General features: G+C 50.6%; 1 protein-coding gene across 3 annotated transcripts in view; it reads right to left on the minus strand.

The window, feature by feature from the left end:
- Window position 1: 1 nt before the first annotated feature.
- IL34 (interleukin 34) overlaps window positions 2-19,817 on the minus strand; it is a 61,495-nt gene continuing 41,679 nt past the window's right edge. For all 3 annotated transcript variants that reach the window (XM_060000966.1, XM_060000965.1, XM_060000967.1), the window contains 6 exons: window positions 10,913-11,324; window positions 5,584-5,717; window positions 4,692-4,769; window positions 4,243-4,404; window positions 1,303-1,435; window positions 2-1,070 (listed from right to left, as the gene is read on the minus strand). In XM_060000966.1, the coding sequence (XP_059856949.1) occupies window positions 898-1,070; window positions 1,303-1,435; window positions 4,243-4,404; window positions 4,692-4,769; window positions 5,584-5,717; window positions 10,913-10,940 (708 nt within the window). In that variant the 5' untranslated portion in view covers window positions 10,941-11,324 and the 3' untranslated portion in view covers window positions 2-897. The remainder of the gene's footprint in view (window positions 1,071-1,302; window positions 1,436-4,242; window positions 4,405-4,691; window positions 4,770-5,583; window positions 5,718-10,912; window positions 11,325-19,817) is intronic.

A 19,817-nucleotide genomic window follows, 5' to 3' on the forward strand; every position in this document is an offset into this window, starting at 1 on the left:
GGGTCTCGTGCCAGGACCCATGCCTTTGAATGCCTCAGCTCTGTCCCTGCTGGGAGCGGTCTTGGGGCTGCCAGATGGAGGGGAAGAGGGCCGTGGCCAGGATGCACTGTGGGAGATAAACGCCCCCCCCCCCCCAGCAGTCAGGCTGGCTAAGGCTTCAGGGGCTGGGGCAGGGCTGGAAGGAACTCCGTCCCGCAAATATCTACCATTCCAGGGCCCTGGCTAAGGCCCTGACCACTCCACATCTGAATCCTCAGACCGAGGCCCCAGGGCCAGACCAGCCCATGCCCCTCCTCCTGCCTCCTGCACCTGGCAGGAGGGGAAAGAGGCCTTCTCCAGGTGGGCCTTCTCCAGGTTCACCCTCGAAGATGCAAAGCAAACCAAAACAAACCAAAACAAAGCAGGTGTTTAATAGAAAAAATAAAGGGAACTGTGGCAAGATGTGGCATTTGGCTATGCCCTCTCCCCAGCTTTGCTGCCCTCTCCCTGGCCTTGCCGAGGCGTGTCCCCACCCCCATGCCCACCTGGTACAGCTCTCACCTCTTTGGGCTTAGGAGACGGTCAGCCCTGCCCTCAGGGAAGAGGACAGCCCGGGCAGTGCCAGGAGGGGCTGTAAGCTCTGTCGTCATTGACCTTCAGGTGCCCCCAGCGCCCACCGCTCCAGGTGAGACCATGGGAGGTATGGAAGGCGGGAAGCTGAACCCTTCTCAGGCACTGAGTCCCCCTCAAAGGAGAAATGCCCCTCTAGGGTCTCCCCTCCCAAGAGGGGCTCCCCACCACCACCCAGAGAAGCCTCAGGCCCAGTCCGTCTCCTGCAGGAGCTCCTCCAGCTGCCCCACCCAGTTACCATGCAGCCCACTCAGGGCAGGCGGCCTTCGCCCTGTGCCCTCAGCAGCTTCACTGAGCCGGGGCTCCAGCCGTGAATGCCGGGGGGTGGGGCAGGGAGGCGGGGGGCTGCTGGCGCAGGGGGTATAGCTGGGCAGCCACACACTGTGACGAGGGCTCCGGGCCGTGAGCCTGAGGCCTTGGCACCTCACAATCCTGCCAGTTTAAGACAGGGCTTTGTTTACCTGCAGGCAACACAAACACACAGACACAAATAAGACTGCAGGACTGGTCAACACCCCGCTCATCCCCAGACCAAGCCACACTGTCCTCCCTGTACCCAGGGCCCATCTCAGCTTCCAGAAACGGCCTGTAGTCCTGGGAAGCAGAGGGCATGCCGAGGAGGGTCCCAGCTCTGCTCAGCGACCTGGGCTCAGACACCCAGTGTCCCACCCCCAGCCCCTCAGAGCTCCTTACAGCAAGAGCAGTACAACAGCTCCATGACCCGCAAGCAGTTGTCCAGCAGAGCTTTGGGCCGCACTGGCTTCAGGCTTCCTGGGGCACTCAAGAGGGACAACACTGCTTCCACCTGGGGGCTGACCTCCACACCCTGAAAGGGAGGAAACCTTAAGGACCACAGGTGCCACCCCCAGCCTGTGAAGAGATCCCAGGAGAGCTCTGGGGGGCGGGGTGGTGGTGGCTGTCCTGCCTGGAAGAAGGACAAGAGATCCCTGTGACCAGGACGCCTGAGAGCCATTTCTCTCCTTCCTGCAGGTGCCATTTTTCCTGGGAGGGGCTCCCTCGATGTCCCTCACTCAAGCACAACACACAGAAGCTTCTCTTTTCCTCTCCTAGGGGCAGGCCAGACAGGGAGGAGGTGGGGGCATCCTTGCTGTTCTAGCCCAGGCCCGGCCACCACCATATGAGAAGTCCCTATCCCAGGGACACTGTCCTTCAGGATGCAAAGACCCACACCGACTCCCATGAAGAAGAGACAGGACCCTCAGGAAGGTCGGTCATATCGTGAGGCGCACTAGGCACACTGACAGGGCTGGGTCTCCGGCTCCAAGCTCGGGGGCTCCTCTCCACAACACTTAACAAAAGGAACTTGGTGTGGGGAGCACCAGGCACCATGGGAGGGACAGAGCAGGGGCCAGAACTGTCGTAGAAGACACAGAGCACGGGACTTCCCTGGTGGCACAGTAGTTAAGAATCCGCCTGCCACTGCAGGGGACACGGGTTCAAGCCCTGGTCCGGGAAGATCACACATGCCACAGAGCAACTAAGCCCGTGCGCCACAACTACTGAGCCCCTGTATGCCACAACTACTGAAGCCCACGCGCCTAGAGCCCGTGCTCCGCAACAAAGACAAGCCACCGCTGAGAAGCCCACGCACCGCAACATAGAGTAGCCCCCGCTCGCCGTAACTAGAGAAAGCCCGCGCACAGCAACGAAGACCGAACGCAGCCAAACATAAAAATAAATAAATGTATGTATAAATAAATAAATAATACTTAAAAAAAAAAAGACATGGAGCAGGAGGAAACACGGGACCTGAGCTGGGGAAGGATGTTCCTAAAAGTGAAGTGTTCTAGGTTGAACTGTGTGTCCCCCTGCCCCACAACCCCCTAAAAAAGCTCTGTCCAAGGCCCAAATCCCTAGTACCTGAGAATGTGACCTGTTTGGAAATGGGGTCTATGCAGATGTAATTAAGTCAGGGATCTCCAGGTGAGATCAGTCTGGATTTATGGTGGGCCCTAGATCCAATGACTGTTGTCCTTGTAAGAGAAAGGACACAGGTCCTTCTCTGGGACACAGAGGGAGAGGCCATGTGAAGACAGAGGCGGAGGGTGGAGTGATGCTGCACAAGCCAAGAACACCACCAGCCACCAGAGGCTGGAAGAGGTGGGAGAGATCCTCCTCTGCAGCCTTTGGAGGGAGCATGGCCCTGCTGACACCTTGATTTCAGACTTCTGGTCTACAGAACTGCGATAGAATAATTTCTGTTGTTTTAAGCCACCAGTTGGTAGTAATTTGTGACGGCAGTCCCCAAAAACTAATATACAAAGGCTTAGAGAGAGAAGTGAGGGTGGCAGGAGGGCCAAGGGGTCCATGCCCATGGCCCTCTCCCTAGAGGGAGGACCCACTGCCCCATAGATGTTGGGCACATATGGAACGGGCCGTCAACCATTAACATTGTGAGAAAGAAGAGGTTAAAAGTTGGTTCAGGGACTTCCCTGGCGGTCCAGTGGTTAAGACTTCGCCTTCCAATGCAGCGGGTGCGGGTTCAATCCCTGGTTGGGGAGCTAAGGTCCCACATGCCTCATGGTCAAAAACAAAAGCATAAAAGAGAAGCAATATTGTAACAAATTCAATAAAGACTTTGAAAATGGTCCACATCAAAAAAAAAAAAAAAATCTTTAAAAAAACAAGCTGGTTCAATCTGAAGAGCCCAGGTGGGCAGGGCCTCAGTCTACCCACAATCTCCTTCCCAGCTCAGCAGAGCTCACAGAGCCAGAGACACTCCCAAGAAAAACTGAGGATGGAACACAGTCCGTTCCCCAGGTCAGCTCCAACGCCCCCCCCCCCCCCCCCCGCCACCCACAGGCACAAGAAAGCCACCAAGGAAGTGGCTGGGTCTCCCGGTCCCCGCCAGAATGGAGAGCCTCCACAAAGTTCTCGGCAGCTGCAAAAGCAGGTGCTGGCCCCGAGCCCTGGTGTCAGCAGCAGCTCACAGTTGGCTTCCTGTTGGCTGTTCTTGCTGGGCAGCAGGTGGGGCCCCAGGGCAGTTGTGTACCAGGGTCCTAAGGAGGGGTGGGGGGGTCAGTAGGGCAAGGCGGGGGTGTGGGGAGGGGTCCCATGGCACACACATGGCCTGCGAGGATACACACCGACCCCGTCACCTTACTCTCTAGGCTTTTTGGAAGACGTATCCCCCAGGCCTCCGATCAACACTGCTGAACAGGCAGCGATCGGGAACCTCTATTATTATTATTAATTAAGGTCCATTTACGTTAGGGTTCACTCTTTCTGTTGTACATTCAATGGGCTTTGACAAATGCAATTATACTCACCGTTACAGCATCATACAGAAAAGTTTCATCGCCCTCAACCCCCCTGTGCTCCACCCATCTATCCCTCCCCCTTTCCCTCTTTTCTTAGATGTGGAAATAAAGTGAGAGGGATCAATGACTCGCCCAGGGTTGCAGAGCATAACAGGGTCTCAGGCGCATCTCTTGCCCCCCAAGCCCAATCCACCACCCTGCCCCCCCCATTTCTCCCACACTCTCCAGGACATGCCAGAACTTTCCATGCCTTTACCTTCTCCCTTGATAGTTTTTGGCCACACACACACACACACACCCCCACACACACGCACGCACCCACCCTGGCCACCTGCACCTCCGCATGGCTCACCGGGAGGCCTTGTTTGACATCCAGCAGCAGCGTATGTACCTCCTCCAGGTACTTCCAGGATGGATGGCCCTCGAGCAGCACCTCCTGCACCCACTCAGTAGCACTGAGACTCACCAAGACCCACAGATACCGCAGCTCCTGTTGGCTCACCCGGGCCCTCTGCTGCAGGGACAGGAGAAATTATTGAAACCCCAGACAGGAGCCTCTGGGCCTGCCCCCCACAGCTCTGACCGCCCCCCACATTTGCCCTGCACAGGGGGCAGACCATGGGCATCCACTGTGGATGGGGTGGGAGGGGCACCTGGGGCCTGAGCCAAGGGCAGGCTTGCTTGAGGGGCCAGGAAAGACCCCTGGCAACAGGATCTTCCCAGACCAATGTGCCTCCAGGCAGGGCCCACAGGATGTCCCAGGAGGCAGGGGCCTCCCCATTCCAGAGGGGGGATTCTCACCAGCCTGGTGACGTTGGCCATTCGGAGTACCCCCTCATAAGGCACACTGACCCTGTAGTTGATGGGGAAGTAGTGTTTCTGGGGAGATACAAGAACAAAGGATGAGATCAGAGTCAGAAATTGCTCAGACTCCCCCAACCTCGGAGAAGAATTTGATGCAGGACCGGCCCTTGATGGCAGCGGTGGTCCTCTACAGAAAACATGTGCTTGGCTCCCAGTTGGGATAAAGACAGCTCTTTCCTCTGGGACACAGGGAAGGTGAAACAAAACAAAACATGTTAAGGCATAAGTCTCGGGCCAAAATGTAGGATGAGAAGCTTACTACTCCTAGAGAATCATATCCTTTAGGAGGGGTGAGAAAATGACTTTAAAAGATTGCTCTAAATCTTATCATGGTGATGGTTTCATGACTTTGCAAATACACTAAAAGCCATAGAAATGTACACTTGAACAGGTGAGGTGTGTGGTATGTGAACTATATCTCAAAAATCTGTTAAAAAAAAAAAAAGACCTACAGAGCCACATGTGATGTGGTCCACCCTATCAAAAGAATCAAACATTCTAATTTCTAGGTCCTTATCTCCCCTGCTAAATAGTGCCTGGGGTTCCCCCAAGGTTTCCTGGAATCCATTCCTGAGTCACTGGGTGAGTGCCACGTGGAGGTGGGATCAAAGGTCAGATCAGACAGGAGGGTTGGAGGCCCCAGGGATGGATGGCAGGAACAGGGACAGGAAGTGCAGATGAGGCACATGGGTGTGTGTGAGGGAGAAGGGAGCCATGGCAGGCACAGGCCTGACACAAGTCCAAGGAGAGGGACTGAATTTCCAGGTCCTTATGTTCCATGAGCCACAGGGCTTTGGAAGAGGGACACAACGAGTGCCCACGTGGTTACCATGTACTGAAGGCGGTTCCGGTACTGCAGCTTGTCGCGCAGAAAGCCAGTGATGGCACACTCCTCGCTCCGGGTTAAGGGCCACACCTCCAAACCCTCGTTCCCCAAGGCCATGCCCAGGAGGATCCCGAGATCTGTGGACCGCACAAAACAACACGTGAAAAAAAAAAAAAAAACGTGAGCCACCTGCATGGCTCCCACACTGCCCGGGTACGCAGAGCTGTGCACACAACCTCCCTTTTCCCAGTCACAAGTCCTCTCGGAAGGGTCGGGGTGGGGAGCGCAGCGTCCCAAGGAGGCCTTCCCAGAGCCAGGAATACTCTCCCTGCGGTCCGGGCTGCAGGACAGCAATGCAGGCAAGCATGAACCGTCCAGCCCAGCCACCTCCCACCCCAGGCTGGCAAAGCCCCCCAGGAGCCACGCCCTGGGATTGGTCTCCAGTCTCCTTCCCACTCCTGCCCCAGGGGGCAGGCACAGCCTCCTTTCCATGGCAACCCCTGCCCCTCATCTAGGGCCTACGAGTTTTCAAAGCCTTTCGCTGCATTTTCCATCCAGAGACCTTGACATGCCTCTTAATTAGAGGTACCAGCAGGTTTGTAGCAGCCCTTCCAGTCTGGTCTTTCCGGGATGCTGAGCGAACCTCACTCAGGCTGTTTCTCCTCCCCGCTAACAAACGATACAAACATTACCAGCCTTCACCACTGCAGGTCACTGTGACTTTAAAAACAGTGTGATTTCTGTGTAACTGAACAGACTTACAAAAATTATCTGAGAGAATTTGCAACAAACATGAACAAGGGTTAAGTTGATGGGAGCAGAAAGAACAAAATATAGATGGGCAAGAGATGTATCTGAAACTCAACCTCGCTAACAAATTCACGTTAAAACAATCGATACATTTCACCTACCAAATGGAAAGACTTTTTTGTTGTTGTTGCTGTTGTTTTATTTTATTTTAATAACATTTGCTGCTGGCAAAATAGTGAGGCAGATGCTCTCATCCTGGAAAGCAATTTGGCAATTTTTGTTATTCATGGACTTAATGCCCACACACTTCGACCCACTAAGCTTTAAAATTGTCCACACCCTTTGACCCATTAAACTCATTTCTAGGAATAAATGTGAAGGAGAAGAAAAGAGAGACATAACCAAAAGATCTGTGGACAAAGTCTTCCTTTGCAGTATTATTTTGTAATAGTGAACATCTGTAAGTGGCCTAGATGTTCAATAATAACGAATGTAGCCAATAAAAATCACATTGCCAAAGAATACTTATGATATGCTTATATGATAAGAAAAATACTTTTGATGTGCTTAGCAAAGTTTTAAAAAGCATGATTCAACACACTGTATCTGGGTATAAAGCATGACTTAAATTTTGTTAATTATGTATATATGTGCATAGAAAACGCAATGGAAAGAAATGCACCAAATCTCTATGGGAGATTTTTATGTTCTCCTTTATATTTTTTAGGATATATTTTACATTCTATAATTAGTATCTATTACTGTTATGGTCAAAAGCAGTATTTTTTTTTCCTTTCCTCCCTCTTCCTTCCTTCCTCCCTTCCGTCCTCCTCCTTCGCTCTCTCTCTCTCTTTTTCTCTTTCTTCCTTTTTTCCCCCCAGATAGCCAGGCAGGCTGAGTCACCTCTTTGATTCGCCCCTGGTTGTGAGCAGCAACTACTGACTGGACTTTCTGCCCTCACTTCCCCGGCACTTAGGGAGACTTTTGTTCTTAAACCCTCACAGGCCTGAGCCTGCTGACACTCACTTTCCCACCCCCTTCTCGGTGCTGCTGCCATGCCTGTGCCCCTGCTGGGCCAGAAGCTCAGGTTCACTCAAGCCCATGCCCCTTATGGCCTACAGCCCACCAGCCCTTCCCCTCATAGAAGTCTGACACCACATTTTTTGCAAACTTGCAATCCATCTTGCACTTCCTCTGTCTCTCTCTTCCCATATTCTCAACCCAATATTTGGACAAGGGAACAGATAAACCAGTGTTCCTGCTTGCTTTCTCCCTTGTCTCTACATCATTAACACTCTCAGCTTGGCACCCCTGCTGGTCAGGATCATTCCTGCCTCAGGGTTTAGGCTCACACGTTGCCCCTGCCCTGGGTATCCTCTCACACGACAGACCCCTTCCCAAGGTCTCACCAAGACTCCTTCCCTCCCCAGAGGCTCCCCTGCCTACGCCAGCCACCAACCCCTGTCTCTAGCACCATCTGTCCAATTCACTCATTGTCTTTTTTTTTTTTTTTTTTTGGCTGCTTTGGGTCTTCATTGCTGTGTGCGGGCTTTCTCTAGTTGCAGTGAGCGGGGGCTACTCTTCATTGCGGTGCGCGGGCTTCTCATTGCAGTGGCTTCTCTTGTTGCGGAGCATAGGCTCTAGGCGCGCGGGCTTCAGTAGTTGCGGCACGTGGGCTCAGTAGTTGTGGCTCGCGGACTCTTAGAGCACAGGCTCAGCAGTTGTGGCGCACGGGCTTAGTTCCTCCGTGGCATGTGGGATTTCCGGGACCAGGGCTCGAACCTGTGTCCCCTGAATTGGCAGGTGGATTCTTAACCACTGTGCCACCAGGGAAGCCCCTCACTCACTGCCTTGACCAGACAACGCAGCAGCCAGTGTGTGAATGCACAGCACTGTGAACCACAGAGAGGACGTGTTATCAGCACTTTGGCGTTCATGTCAAGCAGGGAACCGGGATCAGGCATCTGGGTCTCCTGTAGAAGCTGGTAATGGCTCACCCAGGGTATCTGATTGAGCAGGTATGAGGTAGTGGCAGGGGGAGTGCAGAGAATCTTCATTTCCAACAAGTCCTGAAGTAAAACTGATGCTGCTGGTCTGGGGACCGCACTTGGCAGAAAGTGACAGTTTACAAATTGGTGTCCTTAGGGCCACATTCTGGTTCACAGAGATTTCACATAAAAATCCAAATTTCCATCTTTTCTTTAAAAATCAGTATCCCTGTCCACACTGAGTCTTCTTTCCAATGTGGCAGTCACCCTGTAGCTGCCCACTCCACCCCAAGTCCTACCCCACCTGCCCTCATCTGATTCCGAGTCTGGAGCCTTTGGGGGCCTGGCCACTAGCCTCGTAGCAGAGACTTACAGAGCCTCTGTGCTTCCCAGCCTGGCACACATGGGTTGCCCCCAGAAACTCTGTCCATAGATGATCTGCCTTCTCCCAAACTTAGACCTCATCCAAGTCTGCAGCCCAACTACCATTCCCAGTTTTAAGCTCCCTTCCTGTTGCCTCCACTCCGAAAAACAGGCCAGCAAACAGGTAACTAGGCAGGGACAGCACAGCTGTAGCCTCACGTACCCTCTGCATTCTGAAAGCCCCACAGTTAGTGCAACCCTGGTGGGGAGGCCCGCCGTGCCCTGCTATTTCCACAGTTAAGAGGCCTGTAAGACAGAAGAGGAGACTGAAGAAAGAGTAACGTCCTGTGCGCAATGACAAATGGGGCTTGTCCACCACCCCCATATCTGTGCCTGTGTGTGTAAATACCCCCAAATTTATGTTCACCAAGAACCTCAGATGCAACCTTATTTGGAGATAGGGTCTTTGCAAATGTTATTAAGAATCTCCAGATGAAATCCTCTTGAATTTAGGGTGGGCCCTAAATTCAGTGACCGGTGTCCTTATAAGAAGAGGAAAGGACACAGAGACACATGTAAGGAAAGACCATTCACGTGGCCTTCGCAGATGAAGGCAGATTGGAGTGATGCAGCCACAAGCCAAGGAATGCCAGAAGCCACCAGAAGCTGGAAGAGGCAAGAAGGATCCTCCCCTAAAGCCTTCAGAGGGAGCATAACCTTGACAACTTGATTTCAGACTTCTGACCTCCAAAGCTGTGACAGAATACATTTCTGCTGTTTTAAGCCAAGATTGTGGCAATCTGTTACGGCAGCCACTCCTTTTCCAGCACCCCAGCCCCGCTCTGAGCCCCTAATCCTCAGCCCTCCCTCCCCCTCGCCCCACGGCCAGTCCTTGCCAATCCTGCGCTCTGCTTTCATGAGCTTTGTCCCCTCTGCCAGGCCTCTTCATTCTCACTTCCATCTCCAGAAGGAACCCTCATCACCTCATCACATCCTGCCCAGGAGGTTGTAACAGCAACTCCCCAAAGCACGGCCAGATTGATCTCTCGAAAGCAGAGTAACTCTCAATCTCAGCTCCCACGCCCAGGTCACGGACCTTCCAGGGCTCCCTGTTACCTCATGAATTAGCCACTCTTCACCCTGGCTTTCAAGGCCTCAGCCACCTGAGCCCAAACCAGCTTTCCAGCCTGGCCTCTCACGCTCTCACTGCTGAGCCTTTGCTCCGCTGCTCCCTCTCCCTGGAAGGAACACCGTCCTCACCTCCCCACGCACCTCTGAGACCATTTCAAGTGGCACCTCGCCGTGCTGTTTCTCCTGCTCACCCTGCTCCTCAGGACTTGGAAGATTCCAGAACACTGGGTCTGGGTCCTTCCACCTGTTCTGAACATCCAGACCCTTTGCAGTACCCTCCACAAGGGCCAGGGTGGACCCAGCTCCTCTGAGAATCTCTCACAGGGTCAGACCCTGGACCTCATGCAAGGGGCACATAGTTCCTAGCACCTAACTCCATGCCAGGTGTTAGAGAGACATGCACGAGATAGCCCAGGTCCTTGTCGCCATGGCAGTGTCTCTCCAGTGGGCATGTGGGCGGCACCAGAAAAAAATATGTTGAATTTAAGTCAATTAAATTGAATCTTGGAGTCTGAAGGGAGCTTGGTCTGGCCTCCCACCAGCAGGCAGGCCTGAGAGACTTGTCGATTCTTTTTCTTTTCTGTCCTCATTTCAACTATTTTTCTTTTCCCCAAGGACACTGTTCTCTTTCTGCCTTTTGATTTAGTTCTTTATGGAGGGAAAGGCAGAGAGAGCAGGTTGCACTTCTCCCATGTGTCTCGGGGCCCAGGCAACTTCACAAGCCCCCACCCCTGGCTGGTCACGCCCAGGGAGGCCAGAAATCATCTCTCTGCCACCTCCATCCCCACCGTACTCCCCAATGAGCACCAATGAGTCTGAGCAGGTGAGACGCTGCCTCCTACCCCCAGTGCCTGCCCTGTCCCTGTGACCCACTGACTGTGCCCACCCAGCCTAAGGCTCATACCCACCTTGCCCGTCTGAGCTGCAGTCAGCTGGAGACAGGGCAGACGGCGTGGGAGTCCCCAAGGGTGCCTGCCATTAAGCTGGGAAGCATCTCAACTTCTCACCAGGAAGAATGCCCTGGTTGCCATGGTTACAAAGCCTGGCTCTGGGCCAAGCTCTCCCTGGGCAGTCCCCACAGACCCCCCCCAAGTACTCACAGCGCAGCCAGGCGAATCCCCGGGGCATGGTGGTGCGCTGGGTCTCCCAGAGAGCAGAGGTGATGTCCCCAGCAATGTGTCTATCCACAGAGGCCTGAGTGGGGCCTACATGGCCTCGAGTCAGCAAAGGTGGCCCAAAGTCGAGGAAGGACTAGCCACGGAGGAGTGGCCCAGCAGGAGGTGGCAGGTGCTCCTGGGCAGGGCTCACCCTTATCTGCCTGGCAGTGCAGAGGGCAGCCGGGGGGCGGTGGCTCTGAGTCCCATGGCAGCCAAGACCTGGCCTGAAACGGCTGCCTCGGGGTCTTCCTTCCAAGCAGGAGGAGAGAGTCCCCAGCAGGCCCCTCGGAATCTGAGGCTGGGTTGTGCTTTCTCTGATTTCTCTGTCTGCAGCTGCTCAGTGTGAAATCTGGCTCTGGAAAGAGAAAGGAGGAGAGAAACTGATTATGTAAGAGTGGTGCTGCCACTCAGCCATCAGCCACAGGCGCGCAGAGCCTACTGTGCAGGCTGCACCCACCGCTGGCCGGGACCACCAGGGAAGGCCAGAGGTGCACAGCCCTGCCCCGGTTGCTGGCTACTTGGGGACACAGGAATGACAGAACAACCAAAGGGCAGCCCCAGCCCAGGAGTAAGTTAAAAGGACACCAGCTGACAGCCTGGGGCCAAAACAAAAGCAGGACCAAGGAATGAATGAGCTGTGTGGGTTAAATTAAGGGAGCTTCCTGAAGGCCGTAGATCACAGGTAAAGTACATGAATGGCTTGAACTGCGGGGAGGTTAAAAAAAAGCCCAGAATCGGGCTCTGCACCCCTCCATGCCCCAGAGAACACTCTCCTAGCCACCTCCTCACTCAGAAATCTCCCAGAAAGGCTCCCACCACGTACCCTAGACCACCAGACCGGGACAGAGAAGCTGAGAAAGTGAGAACTGGGGTCATGGTCACCTTCATGCCACACCACAGAGCCCTAATCCTGGGTGCCATCTGTGGTCCCACCCATCCACTGAAATGGGGGAGATGTGCGGAAGCCAGGAAGGCACAAAGTGGGAGGTACCTAATGGCACAGAAGCCAGAGCCTTCTCCCAGGGAGAGGGGCACAGAGGAAATCACCTAAAAGAATGGGGGTGTCTGTCTGTCTGTCTCTCTCTGGTGGGGAAGAGGGAGGGGGAGGAGTTTGAGAATGGCCTCTCCCACCCCACCCCCACTCTACCCAGGGCTTTGGAACAGCCCTTTAGAAGCTCATGCAGAGAAAAGTTGGACAAGTAAAAGTTGGAATATTATTCTACATAATTCAATTGCAAATAGCATTTTCAAAGTCACAGTAGCAAGTAAAAAGTGAAAGTTAGTTTAACAGAAGCATGACTGAAGGATCCTGGAAGGACAAGGGCCTGGGGAGGGTGCACATGAGTGGTGAGGGAAGCGGGTGACAAGGAGCTACACGTTCCTTAGTGGGAAGGCAACAGATAGTGCCTCAAACGAATGAGCAACACGAGCACATATATAACTGAATCACTTTGCTGTATACCTGAAAGTAACACAACATTGTAAATCGACTATACTTCAATTAAAAAGAAAAAAGTTACGGATGGGGGTACGTGTGAAGAATTAGGGCCACTTTTGCAACCAATCTATTACACCTACACAGAGCATTCTTCTCCCCAAAGTGACCAGGCCTGACCTGAGGCCCAGGGGACAGAGCACTGGACCACCTGCTCCAGCTTGACAGCTTCCCTGTAAGCAGGGCAGGGCCACGAGGGTCTCAGAGACATTCCAGGCAACCTCCACATCCAGAGGTGAGGAAACAGGCCTGGGGGGAGGGAGCTGTCCCAAGGCCTCATGCCCAACCCTATCGTCCTCCTGTGAATCAAGCTCCTCTGCCCTTTGAGAATGTGGGGAGGGACATTCTAGCAACTAGCAGCCCTGTAGAGTGAGTCACAGATGCTCAGTTTACGGAGGAGGTGGATGAAAAATAGGGCTAAGTTGAGGCCACAGAAAAAAGAAGATAAACAAAAGCATAAAAAGGAATGATTTTTTTCTGGTTAATTCCATTAGCCCAGGGTCTATATTTCTGAATAACATTTCATTCACCACCTCTGCTCAGTGGAAAGAGGATTCTAGACCTGGGGCACATGAATAACACAGGACCCACTCTTGGCCACATCTGAGTAGTAAGTCTCATTCAGAGAGATGGGCTGAGTCAGATCCCTGACTGGCTCCCTCGGCTCCCGTATCCCATTCAGTACAAGTCCAATCTGCAAAGGTGGCTCTATTTCCACCCCCCTTTAATCTGGGCTTGGCCGTGTGACTCGCTCTAACCAGTGGGATGTGCCTATGCCTTTGGCTTGTCCTCTCTTGCTGGGAGGGCTTCATGTCATGTAAACAATTCCGGGCTAGCTTCCTATAGGAGGCCTCAGGCATTTGAGTGAGACCGTCCTAAACTAGTCCATCTGGCCCCTTTCAAGTCAGCCCAGAATCCCAGCTGCCCCACAGAATCATGAGAAATAATCAGTGTTTGTTTATTTTAAACCACTAAGCTTTGGGGGTAGTCTGTTACACAACAAAAACTAATTGATACAGCCTGAAAGTGCATCATCTCTGCAAATGCTCTGTAAAAAGCCAGGTCAATTCTAAGCCAAAGCATCTTCTGGGAGTGGTTCCAGTGGCTTCTCTCTGAATGAAGCTCAGGAAGCCTTGGGGGCAAAGGTGTGCTTTCATTGCCCTAGGGCCCAGCTCAGCATCTTCTATTGGAGGATGAACTTTCTGGAATTCAATACTAATCCAGACTTTTTTTTCCCCTCTACCATATTTGATTTATGTTTTGAAACTTTATTATAGTATTGTTAAACAAACCCAAATAAGGTAGAATAGGATAATGGATCCTCATACAGCTATTATTCAGCTTCAAAAATTATCAATATTCTGTCATTCCTGTTTCACCCATCCTCCATTTTTTTCCCTAGAGTATTTTAAAGCAAATCCCAGACAGGCCATTTTACCAGTATGTAAGGATTTTTTAAAAATATATAATCGCATTACTACTATTGCACATTTCCAAATCAATAATCCCTTATATCATCTAATACAGAATCTATGTTCAAATAAACCCACACAACTAATTCACTACAAAGGTACCAAGAACATACAATGGCGAAAGGATAGTCTCTTCAATAAATGGAGTTGGGAAAACTGGACATCCACATGCAAAAAAATTAAACTACACCACTATCCCACACCATACACAAAAATCAACTCAAAGTGGATCAGAGACTTTAATGTAAAACGTGAAACCATAAAGCTCCTAGAAGAAAACATAGGCAGTATACTCTTGGGCATCAGTATTACCAATATCTTTCTAGATATGTCTCCTCAGGCACGGGAAACAAAAGCAAAAACAAACGGGACCGTATCAAACTAAAAAGCTTCCGCACAGCAAGGGAAACCACCAACAAAACAAAGACAACCTACCAAATGGGAGAAGATATTTGTAAATCATATGTCCAATAAGGGATTAATATTCATAATAAAGAACTCATACAATTCAACACAGCAAAAAACAAACAACCTGATTAAAAAATGGGCAGAGGGGCTGAATACACATTTTTCCAAAGAAGACATACGGATAGCCAACAGGCACATGGAAAGATGTTCAACATCACTAATTATTAGGGAAATACAAATCAAAACCACAGTAAGATACTACCTCACATCTGTTAGAACTGCTATCATCAAACAGGCAAGAAATAACAAGTGTTGGTGAGTATGTGGAGAAAAGAGAACACTCATTCAATGTTAGTGGAACTGTAAACTGGTAAAGCCAGAGTGTTACCAGTACAGAGTTTTCTCAAAAAATTAAGAACAGGACTACCATACGACCTAACTATTTCACTTCTGGGGGTTTTTGTTTGTTTGTTTGGGCCACGCCATGTGGCTGCGGGATCTAGTTCCCTGACCAGGGATTGAACCTGGGCCCATGGCAGTGAAAGCACAGAGTCCTAACCACTGGACCGCCGGGGAATTCCCAACACTTCTGGGTATTCTTTTTTATATATAACTTTTTTTTTCTTTTTTCCTTCCTTTCTTTCTTTTTTGGCTGCTTTGGGTCTTCATTGCTGGCTTGCGGGCTTTCTCTAGTTGCAGTGAGTGGGGGCTGCTCTTCGTTGCAGTGCACAGGCTTCTCATTGCAGTGGCTTCTCTTGTTGCAGAGCATGGGCTCTAGGCGTGAGGGCTTCAGTAGCTGTGGCACGCAGGCTCAGTAGTTGTGGCCCGTGGTCTCTACAGCGCAGGCTCAGTAGTTGTGGCACACGGTCTTAGTTGCTCCATGGCATGTGGGATCTTCCCGGACCAGGGCTTGAACCCGTGTCCCCTGCATTGGCAGGCAGATTCTTAACCACTGTGCCACCAGGGAACTCCCCCCAACGTTTCTAGGTATTTATCCAAAGAATATGAGAATACTAATTTGAAAAGAGATATGCACCCCTATGTTCATCATAGCATTATTTTAAATAGCCAAGATATGGAAACAACCTAAGTGCCAGTAAATGGATGAATAAATAAAGAAGATGTGGCATATATTATATATACAATGGAATACTACTCAGCCATTAGAAAGATGAAATCTTGCCATCTGTGACAACACTGATGCACCTTGAGGGTATCAAGCTAAGTGAAATAAGTCAGAGAAATACAATACCATATGATTTTGCTCACGTGGAATATAAAAAACAAACGAACAAACCAAGCCAAACAAAAACAAACATGTAGATACAGAGAACAGAGTAGTGGTTACCAGAGCGGAAGGGTGAGAAGGGCAAAATGGGTAACATATGTTGTAACTATATGGTTGGCAACTGTATGGTGATGGATGGAAACTAAATTTTTGGTGGTCAGCAGGTTGTAGTGTATACAGAAGTAGAAATATAATGCTGCATACATGAAACATGTAATATTATACACCAATGTTACATCAATTAAAAATAAATTTAAAAAAAAAGAATCCACATTCAATTTTCCCTGGTTGTTTAAAAAACGTCTTTTTTAAAGTTGCTTTGTTTGAATTAAGAGCCCAGTAAGTTGGTCCACTGATTGATGGGTCTCTATGTCTTTTTTCCTCTCTTTTTAAAAAAAAATTTAAGGGACTTCCCTGGCGGTCCAGTGGTTAAGACTTCGCCTTCCAACACGGGGGATGGGGGTTCGATTCCTGGTCAGGGAGCTAAGAACCCACATGCCTCGTGGCCAAAGAACCAAAGCATAAAACAGAAGCAATATTGTAACAAATTAAATAAAGACTTTAAAAATGGTCCCCATCAAAAAAAAAAAACCTAAAAAAATTAATTAATTAAGATATAACTCACATGTCATAAAGTCTGCCATTCTGAAGGGCACAATTCAGTGGAGATTTTTAGTATATTCACAAAGTTGTGCAACAATTACCATAATCTAATTCCAGAACATTCTCACCAACCTAAAAATAAACTCTGTAGTCATCAGCAATCACTGTTTATTTCCTCTTCCCCCTGGCCCCTGGCAACCACTAATCTGCTTTCTATCTCTATGGATTTGCATATTCTGGACCTTTCATGTAAATAGGATCTTATAATATGTGATCCTTTGTGACCAGTTTCTGTCACTTGGCATAATATTTGCAGGGTTCATTCATCATGTAAACTGAATGTTTGTGCCTCTGCCAAATTCCTGTGTTGAAGCTCTAACCCCCAATGTGATGTTATTTGGAAATGGGGTCTTTGTGAGGTAATTAGGGTTGGATGAGGTCCTGAAGGTGGGGCCCTCATGACAGGATTAGTGCCCTTATAAGAAGAGACATCAGAGAGCTTGTTCTCTCTCTCTCTCTCCATGATCCCATAAAAAGGAGGTCACGTGAGCACACATCCAGAAGGTGGCTGTCTGCAACCCAAGGGGAGAGCACTCACCAGAAACCAACCATGCTGGTGCGCTCATCTTGGACTTCAGCCCCCAGAACTGTGAGAAAATAAATTTCTGTTGTTTAAGCCTCCCAGTCTACAGTATATATTCAAGACCCATTTATTCTCTAGTTCTGCCCACATGGAGACACCCTCCTTGAAAAGGCATTGAATCCTTCCATTCACTTTAACACCTTGGGCTGAAAACACGTGTCCCAAGGTTTCAACTATGAGATCCACATTCTTAAAGCACTAATTCTTTTTTTTTCTGGTTTTATTGAGGTATAATTGACAAATAAAAGTGTAAGGTATTTAAAGTGTACAACGTGATGATTTGATATACATATACATTGTGAAAGGATTCCCCCATCCATCACCTCACATATTTATTTACCTTTGAAAGCACTAATTCTTAAACCTCATCTAGATTTCTCCTCTTGGATGGGGGGAGATGACCCAAACACAACGAAGAACAGCTTAGGACTGTGAGCTCTGCTCTCCCAGAAGACCTTGCAGCTCCCCTGACCACCTGGCTGGAGCCAGGATTAGGGCCCTGAGACAAGGGGCACCTGCTGGGCTGCCACCACAGGCCCCAACTCCTGTCCTCTTCACTAGGCTGGCTGTCACCTCTAGTTTCCCTGGAGTCTGGGGACTCCAAACGGTCTCTGCTCACACTTCCATATCACGCCTGCTGCCTCAGCACTGCTGATCCACACCAAGGGGGATCAGCACACAGAACTGCTTTTCAACACACCAACGTTCCACACAAAAGTTATTTTATAAGCCTGCAGGTTCTTTTTCATCAGAGGACATTCCCAAGGCCATGACTTCCCCTGGCTCTCCATTGCCCTTGCCAGCAGACTGGACATGCGTGGCCGCAGTGCTGAGTCAGGCACACCCCCCTGGCTCCACTCCGGCGCACTCTCCTGGAGAACTGAGGACGGTGCCCTGGCCTCATCAGCTGGATCTGTCCCAAAGCCAGTCCTAGAGTGACAAGAGCCACGCCTTCAGGTCTGTTCCACTGACCAGCCTCACAGGACCGAGCTGGGTCCACGGACCTTGGTCTGGATTGTGTTGGCTGGTCATTCTTGCCTAGGTTCACAGGCCAACCGCCACTGTCCTCCTTTCCTGCTCATCACTGCACCAGCATCTCACTCCTACCTGCTGCCGTCACACGCCTGGCAACCTCTTGTTCCGGGGCCAGCCAAGAACTGAGACCCCAGCAGGCCCCTAGTTCCCAGCAGGCCCCATTAAACTACTGCTGCCTAGCCGTGTTCTCGAGGCTTCAGAGCCCGGGAGAGTGCGGAGAGCATAGCAAACCGCGGCGCCCCAGCCCCGGACTGGGCTCCAGGGAGGCGCGGGAACCTCGCCGCACCCCAACCCCCAACATAGGCGACCTCTTCGCCCGCCTGTCCCGCGGACCCGGGCGCACCTCCGGCCACCGGGACCCAGGACGGCGACGCGGGGCTCGGCTGGTGGCGGGCGCTGGGGTGGGCGGGGACCCGGGCTCCAGTCCGGAGGCCGCGCGGACCGCCGGGCCCACCTCCGTCCCCACCGCCTGGAAAGCTGTGGTATATTATTATGACAACCTGAGCAGGCTAAGACATAGCATCTATCAGTACTTCCTTTTTTTATTTTTTATTTATTTATTTTTTTATTTTTTTGCGGTACACGGGCCTCTCACTGCTATGGCCTCTCCCATTGCGGAGCACAGGCTCCGGACGAGCAGGCTCAGCGGCCATGGCTCACGGGCCCAGCCGCTCCGTGGCATGTGGGATCTTCCCGGACCGGGGCACAAACCCGTGTCCCCTGCATCAGCAGGCGGACTCTCAACCACTGCGCCACCAGGGAAGCCCTGCACCTTGCTTTTTAAAAACTATTTTAAAATAAAACATAGAGGTAACAGAAAACAAATGTATAGTTTAATGAATTATTATAAGATAAACAAACTTTATATCTACCATGAAATCAAGGAATGGAACCCAGTCAGCCAGCCTAAAAGGTCCTCCATGAGCCCCATCTCAACTATAGCTCGCCAAAAAAGTAACCAGCAACCTAATTATTACAGCAATCACTTTGTTGCCTTTCTTTCTGGTTTTATCAACCAAGTGTGCCTCCCTAGACAGTATAGTTTAGTTTTCAGCCTTGCCCATTTTTAAAATTTCATATCTTTTAAGCCTCTTTTAATCTACAATCTACAGGATTTCTCCTCCATCCCATCCTTTTACACTTCATCTGTTAAAGAACCCAGGATATGTGTCCCAGAGAGTGCTCCCAGTCTGCACTCACTGTGCAATTCAACACATTCCTCTGTTCTCTGCTTTTGCACACTGGGGGTTGGATCAGACTCAAGCATAAATCCTTTGTCACGACTACACATGGTGCTGGGTTCTCCCAACAGGAGGTAATGTCTGGTTTTCACTCTTTTCTGATGTTGATAGCTATCAATGCTTAATGCCTAGACCCATTAATTCATCAAGGGTTGCTAAGTGTGATATTCTCACTCACATGGCTATCTGATCAAGCCTTTTCCCATGAGGCAAGCAGAGTCAGTAGCAGGCCAGCAGCTTTGCCAAGATATATGATATGAATGACATAGTGTACTTTCCTCCCACGTCTGACCTATGAAATCAGGAAGTCTCCAGGCCTGTGTGATTTGTTTTCAAATGCCTGCTTCTCAGAAAAAGATTGGCTGGCATCAAGACATGCACTGCCTTTACCCTTGTAATCCAAAGCTACCTGAATGATTTTATCAACCAAGACTCACTCCTGGGTCCACAGACCAAATGCCTGTAGCAGGCAGTACACTTCTGACAGGTGATGCATGTATGTGATCAGTGTTAGCATGTCTGGGAGGCTTGGCACCTACACCAGATCCCTAGGGCATCTCCCAAGCTGGAGTATTGACTTAGGTGAAGCAGAACAAAAAAACCTGGACTTTCCTGGTGGCGCAGTGGTTAAGAATCCACCTGGGGCTTCCCTGGTGGCGCAGT

This window comes from Delphinus delphis, chromosome 20 (genome assembly GCF_949987515.2).
Source record: "Delphinus delphis chromosome 20, mDelDel1.2, whole genome shotgun sequence".
NCBI classification, from domain to species: Eukaryota; Metazoa; Chordata; class Mammalia; order Artiodactyla; family Delphinidae; genus Delphinus; species Delphinus delphis.